The sequence below is a fragment of the Eleginops maclovinus genome, chromosome 20, assembly GCF_036324505.1.
Source record: "Eleginops maclovinus isolate JMC-PN-2008 ecotype Puerto Natales chromosome 20, JC_Emac_rtc_rv5, whole genome shotgun sequence".
NCBI classification, from domain to species: Eukaryota; Metazoa; Chordata; class Actinopteri; order Perciformes; family Eleginopidae; genus Eleginops; species Eleginops maclovinus.
Window position 1 is genome coordinate 20,476,252 of NC_086368.1, and position 8,773 is coordinate 20,485,024.

Sequence of the window (8,773 nt, forward strand, 5' to 3'; positions counted from 1 at the left end):
ACCAATTAACCCCGCCTACTTTACGGTGATTGGACAGCCGATTAAAGCTTGTGTCCTGCGATTGGACAGAGAACGGGGTAGTGGGCGTGGCTAACACAGCGGGCTGTGAAATCCAGCTCTCGGTAGTCGGTTCACGTGGACCTCAACGTTACACAACTCAGGGTACACAAATCCCGCTGCAGGCTGCATCTACCGGTCTATCACTGAATGAATGAATCGAGCTTGCTATTTGGCCGATCTTGATGCCTCTGTGACCAGATGTTGACTTTGATTTCTTCAACCACTTAATTGGTTGTCAGACAAATACAACTTTGTTTTTGTTCTATCAAATGTCAAGAATCACAAGGAGATGGGCATTATTAATTGTGTTAAGTTTAAATGATCATTAGGCTACTTTTTGTGCATGTGCTGGTGAACCATGGCTTGTATTAGTTTGTTTATCCTTTGGTTTTGGAGAATTGATCACACAAAACATTATTTAAAAAGTGGTCAGATATTGTAATGGACATTTTACAGTTTTCTTTCTAAACCAAGTGTGTCATCATTATTTGCAGTCCTAAATTGGGTTTGTTACTTTAAAAAGGTCTTAATCTTTAAAAGCGCTTGACATGTTTTCCTCAGGTCCACATGAGGATCAATTCAACTGTACTGATTGCAGGCATTCTGCTTTTTTGAGAACTATTAAGTAAATAATTAAGTGCAAAAATATTAGTGACCACTGAAATAAGTAGGACAACTAATCAATGCCAATCCTCTGGTATACAGGGTTTGTTTGAGACTAGATAATAAATAGGATGAAGGCTCACAGGAAAAAAACCTGCAGTTGACAGATGGTGTAAGCAATAATGCAACTATTTTTTTTCAGTAAGTCAGCTGAAAGCCAATGCGCTGCTCAGCAGTATGGATGACCAAATGGATCTTTGAAATTGGGAGAAAACATGCCTTTGTCTGAGTCCAACAAGGGAATCAAGTACATCATTATATAATATAGTCATCTATAAATATGAAACAATACTCAGTCAATGCAAGTCCCTCGGCTGCTTTTGGAAAGAGTAAAGCTACCAGAAACAAATAAATACACAGACGCAGCTTTGTTATTTTAGTTGAACGTTTTATTCAAGCAAAAGGCATTTAGGGAGAGAGTAGGATGGCACTTATCCAAATGTTACTGGTACTCAAATGACTGGTGTAGACAGGAGAGGATGATGACTATTCCACACATCTGTGATAAAAAACAGGTGTTTAAGCATTTTCAGAGGCTCTCCAAAATATTTCAAGATTTCTTTAATGGATATATCACCCCAAAAAAATTGGCCCGTCTTCATTCATTTTAGTGACCATAGTAACAACAATGCACTGTAAAAACTAGATAACCACTGTTTTAAAAACGACAGGAAAGGCAACTTCAACAGTCCCGGCAGTAATGCAATTCATGAGTGAATATTAAAATGAATGTATTTTGATGATGATGAAGACAACAGCAGGGAACGCAATCATCCAGTGTGCCAAGTTGTTCTCTACACTCAAACACTTACGATGCTCAGCAGCCGTGAACCCAGAGACCGAAAAATAACTACTGTCTCCCTAAGGTTAGTTCTAAAAAAACAAAAAAGAAGTTATAGTTAGAGGCACAATTAAACTAAAATACCACACGATCAGATGGAATAAACACCGGTGTGACTAAACAGAAGACTTAATTAAAACGTTAATAAGCTCAGCTAGAAAAGCAAGCAGCAGGTGTGTACAGTTGGAGCATTCAGAAGGCACTACTCGTATACTGGCTGCTATATGATCAGTGAGGCATGGCTGTTCTCCATTGGAGAAACCTATTAAGGCATCAGTCTAACACTAAATGTTCCTAAGTTTTGTGCTTGAATATATAACAAAGGCAAACTTCATGGCACCTGATTGATACCATTTGCAACTCTTAAACCAGTGTAGCACTTTTTAACTTTGTGGCATTTTCTCTTGCCTAGCTGTGAGTCTTAACATATAGGCACTTAACACAAGCTCAAACTAGTTCATGGTTACCAAGTCCTTTGTGAAAGGAAGATGGACAGCTGTGATCAGGTAGTTCAACAGTGTGTTACTGGTTAGCTTATTTGTTGTCGGGTGACCAATGAAATTCCTCTTTATTCAATCCAAAAATCAAACATCTTACACAGAGAAAGGTATTAACAGTTAACCATGTGAATAAATAAAATAAGGCAAACTCATCCCATCATTCCCAGGTTGACTGAGACGTCTAACTATAATGGAAGGAGTCTCTGTCAGAATGTCTGTCTGTCCTTCAATTTCCTCAAAAACCGTTCATACAATAGACTTCACACTTGGAAGGCATATTTCTGGGGAGACAAGGGAAGAACATATATGTGGGGGTGTGTAATGTACACACTGTGTAGTGTTTGAAACAGCATGCTAACTTCTTTTGTCCATATTTGTGTGAGCGTTTGCAGCTAAATAAAGCATTTATTCTAAAATTGCTAGGGGATAAAACTATATAAATCGTGGCGGATGTATTGCCCAGGAGCCAAAGACACACAGAGTTGAGTGTGACATTTTTTGAATGACTGGTTCTTGAGAATGATGAAAGCAGCAATACCAGAGACCAAGAGGCACATTTAGAAGGGGCACAGCACTAGATCAAAACATGATAGAATAGCAAAACATTTTGTTTAAAAATGAGGAGAAAAATTGGCATCTGAAAAGTACAAATGTGTATGCGTCTGAAAGGGATCATGTATTCATTGATATGCAGGGTGACTGTTACAATACAAACTAACACAGACCAGTATATCCTCAAAGGCACTTCTCTTAGTCTGGCACACACAAATCAATGGCTATTAATCAAACATAAAAAAGTCAATATAAGTTGAAGAGAGTTTACATTCGCAAGTTTCAATTCTAGTCCTGAGTTTGAAGTATGTGTGTGCGCTTTTTTTTTTTTATACATTTGAAGATTGCTTATTTATTCTTTCTTTCATATGTTTTTGTTGAGTTCAAGTTCAATGATTGACCTGTTTCTATATGTTTCTGCTGTCTTTGGCAAGTTGCAAAAAACTCCATTAAAAGTTTAAAGATGTCTGGTATGTCGTAGTAATGCAGGGTTAAACTCTGGTATGGTGACATCCACTTACTCAGGCACATTTGTGAACACCCCCCCCCCCCACACCCACACACCCACACACACACACACACTGAGGGCAAACCAGGACAAGGAATGAAGATCTCCTGCCAGGAGAAAAACTGTGTGGAGCTCAGTTGCCAGTAATGGCATGTTGACTTCCTCAGAGATTAAATATGAACTGTGCTGTTCTCCTCTTCTTCATTGTATTCTCCACTCCTCCTCCTCTTCTCATTTTTGTTGGGGTTTTAGGAGCAATTCCAAACTGTGAATCAAGTAGGTAAAAACATTTCAGATGAATGACTAGTAAGAAGATATGTTTAACCAAGGAATGTTAGTGTAGAAACTAACAAAAGCATCTAGAATTTAAGTGTAATATACAGTATATCTTAACACTATTATTAGATGTCAACATCAACAACCCAGTTTAAATCGAATCTCAGTAAAATTGTTCAACTTCATATTAAGCGGGATGAGCGGCAACTCATTAAAATAACAAGAAGTGTAACAACGTTGTCGATAAGAAGCGTCTATTACCACAGGTTTGATACTCACTAATAATGATGACAATGATGATCAATATGACAGCTATCAGAATGGCCCACATCTGCAAGAGGTAAGGGTAGAGCATGTTCAGTGCCACACACATGAACTGGGATAAGGATGTATAATTGCAGATTCAATTAAAATCTGACTTTAACAATATCATTTTAACTTTGAATTCAAAAATGTATTTATTATTTTGCGTGGGAAATAATTGTGCATTTGGATAACATTGTAATTGGATTTGAGTGTTCTTTGGACTAAACAGTGTCTAGGCACCTTGCAGTTCTTCCACCAGAACTTCCTTTTCAGCTTGGCAGCACTGGTTTCAAACTGGGAGGCTCCGGCCTGCAGGGCGTCGGCTCTGTCGTCCAGCTCAGACAGCTTCTGGTCTCGTTCCAACACCTTGTCCACATTGACACGCATAATATCCACCACCTACTCGCACACACAAACACAGAAACAAGAACAAAACAATTGGTGTCGGTACGTTTTAAATGTCTCTTGGTGTGATTGACCTGGATGTTGGGTAATCCTGACTAAACAACAACATTTTTCGACAAATATAAGAATAGAGTCTAAGCGCATCCATAGATTATGCAGAATGGTGACATGTTTGCTGTGAGGGATGAGTAACCTCTGAAACCACATCAATATAGACACAGTGATGTTCAAGGTAAAAAGAAAGATACTAAAAACCTTCTGCTTCATAAAAATAAATAAAATAAAACCAGGCAGATGTGAACGTACACACACAAACAGTATTGTGTTTACACATAACCTATATGTTCCATTGATCCACAAACCTCACAACCGCCCCTCCTTTCAAACAGAGGCGGGGCGCAGAGAAGTGTGCTGGGCCATGCAGGTGTTACATAACCGTGGCACTGATTATATAAACCCCGGGCAGCCAATTGGAAGCTTTCGGTGACATGCTTATTTAAATCACAGGGTAGGTGGGGTGAAAATTAAGAGGGACGCAAATGACAAATAGAACAGTAAAGTGGATTAACAACACAGAAAGAGTGTGATTTAGCAGCCATTTTTCTCCCCGGGTAGCCTCACTGGCATGGTTTTTAAATACAATTAAATGTATCTGGCATGTGAGGGGACATGTGAAGGTGGAGCAACAGAGAGCACCGATTCCTAATTGTGATGATTCATAACGCCGTTGCCAAGGGTTATGCAAGTCTTCAGACAGACATTATGGAAGCTGGCAGTTACTGGCAGTTACATAGTGGCTGAAGATGGAGGGGGGGGAGGGCAGGAGTTCAATAACAACAGTTGGCGAGGTGAGATAAATGACGCACACTGGGAAAGGCAGACTACATATAATTGCCTCTGATTGTGTCCCTGAAATTGGAAATATCAAATTGTGAAGAGTGGTCTCTGATGTTGGAGCTTTCCTTAAAAAGGATAAACAAAAAAATCAATAATTTGCATATAACTAATAATAAAACATACTTAAATTGAAACAGTTTGCCATTATCCTCATTATCAACCAGTGTGTGGAGCTTTAACCGGATCTGGTAGACCAGAAACCAGAGATGTGCCATACCTCGTCCACCTGGGCCTGGGTCTGCTGTAAGCGCTTGTTGCCTGACGCGGCGCCAGCACCTTCTGGACCGGCTGCTGACCTGGTGAGATGATGACAAATTAAGAGTAGATATTAGCTTTCTGGATTTTACAGGAAAATGTTTTCTATACAATTTCACTCATTCTGCACCTAAACTGTTCAGGCAGGTGATAAAGGAAGCAAACAGCCTAACCATAACTGCGATTATCCATTCTTATTCTAAGCTATATTTAGATTTCATTTCTGAATCACATTCAAAACCATTTAAATATTGTTAAATCATAGGTAAATGAGCTTATATCCCTTTTTTATTTAATTTACAATTCAATTTACAGTCTAATGTTCAAACCACCATGATGGACACTGCTACACAGTAAAACCTTCTTTTTTATGTTGATGGTTTACTACTGCCCCCCCCTGACATGAGCCAGAATTGCTCTCGGATAATTACACTTCTTTTTTAATTAGACAATAGGAAACTTGAAGTGGAAAGATAGGTTTGAGGTGATAACACCAAACTGTAGAGCGTATACAAGATTTTTTTGGACTCTGGGAAAGAGGCAGTGTCCAATAAAAATTCTACCTCCACATTTAAAGACAGCTGTAGATGAATCACTCCAACCCACTCCTTTACATGCAAAACTGTTCGTGCACACAGCAAGCGGGCACACCCATGAATACTGAAATACATCAGAAAACCAAAACATTAATTATGGTTTTTTTACTTATAAGTATCAACTTCCAACGTAAATACTCATATGTTATCAAGGTATGAAACAGGTGACCGAGATTTAAAAATGACAAAAGAACTTTATGGTGAGCTCAAGTCACTTCTTTCTTACCGTCTAGCTTTATAAGACATAGGAACACATCACACTGAACTGGAAACTGTGCTGATGTATGAACTATTACATTATTATTAAGAAAAAAACAACTCATGACAACTCTTTTCAAAAGTAAGAAAAAAACAATCACTGCTATGGTGGATAATGATTAAGAGGTGGGGGCAAGTACAAATACAAATATTCAACATCAGACATCTAGCAATTGGGGCAGCAAGTAATGACTATTTTCATAATTGATTAATCTATAGAATATTTTCTCAGTTCATTTTTTGGTTGGTGAAAAGCTAGACGCCGCAAAATGACTTAAATTGTTTGACCAAAAGTCTAAAATCCAGAGTTACATTTTTATTCACTATCAAAGTAGACTAAGAAAAATAGGGGAGGAAAAATGACCAGATTTGAAAGCTGTAAATAACCTGTAAACGATTTACAAATATTCATTTCAGAACAGATTTAATCTATTCTCAAAATAGGCATTTTCTCGTGATACCCAGCCTGTCTGTTACGGATCTGGTTCATCATTCTTGCTGTAATGTCACCAGCCCTGCAACTTGTATTTTATACATCTCTCAGACCTTTTCTGAACAATTTCTACTCCAAATGAATGACCATATCTTCTATTCGGCATTTTACACATCAGACAATCATACAACAAATAGCAAATGTGTATTTAACATGGATGATGACTTCATTCTGTTAAAGTGCCCTGTCCTCCATGTAAAGGCGTATTGACTGCCACTTTGGTTCCAGTGATGGTTGTAAGCAGATTCTTGTGACTCTCTCGCATTCATGACCATAAAGGTGACATATATGTTCAAAGATGTAAAACAAACAGACCGAAGTTACAGAATTAGACTGAGTAGTTGTATTATAGGACATTATTGCTTATAAAAGTTACTCAACCTGTTGAAAAGAGCATGATAGCAAAAGCCTATATTCTTCCATCAAAATATGAGAGCAAGAACTAGTAACTATCCAGAGATAACAGGCTTTTAGTAAACACAGTTTTTTAAAAATGACTCGAGAGTTTAACACACAATGACTGAACAGATCTTACATACTGTATTATTTACAGAATAAAAACATATACAATATATCAATTTGGCTATACTGGCAGTTTCTTTAGTGAACTGTAAAAATACTGTGAGGCTTACAGATTAGGCGCTTACGGTCACGTGTCATGTATGTGTAGTGTAGTGAGTGTAATGTGCATCACACTGAACCGTTAGCTGACTGCATCACCTAATGCTGAGCAAAGTCAGACGAAAATTAATGACTTATCTTGATTAAATGCTTCCTCTAAGCCTGACATCATAAACGCATGTCTCCTAAGATAACACTGTCCAAGTCTGCTTTGATTAAACAAAACCAAAAATAACTCCCATTGACTTAGCCTACGACTAGTGCATTGGGTACAATATGTTAAACATTTGAAAACAGGAACTAACATCAGCAAGGAATAATACTATCCAAACATTTACTATTTAATTAGGGCTGTAAAATAACGAGCAAACTGTAAATAACGTTGTATTCTTATTTTTAGACATACTTCCTGTGTTAAGGGTGGTACTTTTAAATTGGGTGTGAATGGAAACAAGAGATTTTGATTTCTCTTACTCTCTATTTCTATTGTAACATGAATATAACCAGTAAATGATTAAAAAAGAGGCCATCACTAAGTCCTAGCTACACCACTTTAAATAACCTCTTCATATAACGTCAGTTAATTCACGTTACAAACAAACGTTAAGGTTAGCTACAATACATTTTCTGCTTAAAACGGACTTCACCACTAATTTTACCGACTTTAACTTGTACTAATTCCCAATCAGAGCTGCAACATTTAAAATGTAACTACGAAATGTTTTAAAAACTTAAAGTAACCACGTAGCTAGCTCCACCAAACAAACAGCCTGAACACGGAGAAAAGGCTAGGTTAGCATAAAGCTAACATGTATATTTAACGATACGCAGCTGTGGAAGTGATACAAGCCGGCACTTTATTTCTTACTTTAATTGTCTAGCGATGTTTAACTAGCTAAGTTAAGTGGACATCGTTTGTTTAGGGAAAACAAACACATCTCTCAATAGTTAGCTTAGCTTAATTCTCAAAACTACGACCATAGCACTTGTTGCTGCTAGTTTCAAACTTTTGGGCGTTTCTTTTTTTCCTATGATCGTGTTTCACCAAACTACCGGGAAGGTCGGTAGGCCTACATTACGCAAGTTTGACAGTGTAACATTTGCAATTTAAAACCTTTTTGTATAAACATTAATCACTTACATTGTGAAAGGCAATTTCTTTAAACGACCGAAGCTGTTTCTTGTGTGCAGGCTAAAAGCTAAAGTGTCAAGCCGTAACAGTTACTGTCGTTGGTTATTATGCTGCCTTTCCGTGCGATAGGAAAATGGGGATATATTGACACGTATGGAAATTACAGATACTTTTGTTTTACTAGCAAAAATAGTAAAGTGATAACTTTCTTGTTTTTTAGGTGTATCATGATGTGATGACAGTAAATATAGGGATATTGTATTATATGGAACAACTTTTAACACAATATTATGTACAATATAAATTGTAAAGATAATTTCTATGTGTATTATTCCTTATCCACTTTATAATCGTGCACAACTTAACTCTTTGCTGCTAGGTTTCCCAAATATAATATAATCCAAAAATAG

At 37.4% G+C, this 8,773-nt stretch overlaps 1 protein-coding gene across 1 annotated transcript; it reads right to left on the bottom strand.

The window, feature by feature from the left end:
* Positions 1-2,113: 2,113 nt before the first annotated feature.
* vamp3 (vesicle-associated membrane protein 3 (cellubrevin)) lies at positions 2,114-8,488 on the bottom strand. Its single transcript, XM_063910852.1, has 5 exons — positions 8,373-8,488; positions 5,226-5,304; positions 3,947-4,105; positions 3,680-3,731; positions 2,114-3,389 (listed from the first exon to the last, which is right to left on the bottom strand). Coding segments are annotated over exons 1-5 (309 nt in total). The 5' UTR covers positions 8,375-8,488; the 3' UTR covers positions 2,114-3,372.
* Between the last annotated feature and the right edge of the window lie 285 nt (positions 8,489-8,773).

Bases quoted from the DNA above. Each gene is read 5' to 3' on its own strand.
- vamp3 (XM_063910852.1), bottom strand. The intron at 4,106-5,225 runs GTATGGCACATC...GTGTGCGAGTAG, and splicing joins CCCAGGCCCAGGTGGACGAG to GTGGTGGATATTATGCGTGT. The intron at 3,732-3,946 runs GTGCCTAGACAC...TACCTCTTGCAG, and splicing joins TCTGGTGGAAGAACTGCAAG to ATGTGGGCCATTCTGATAGC.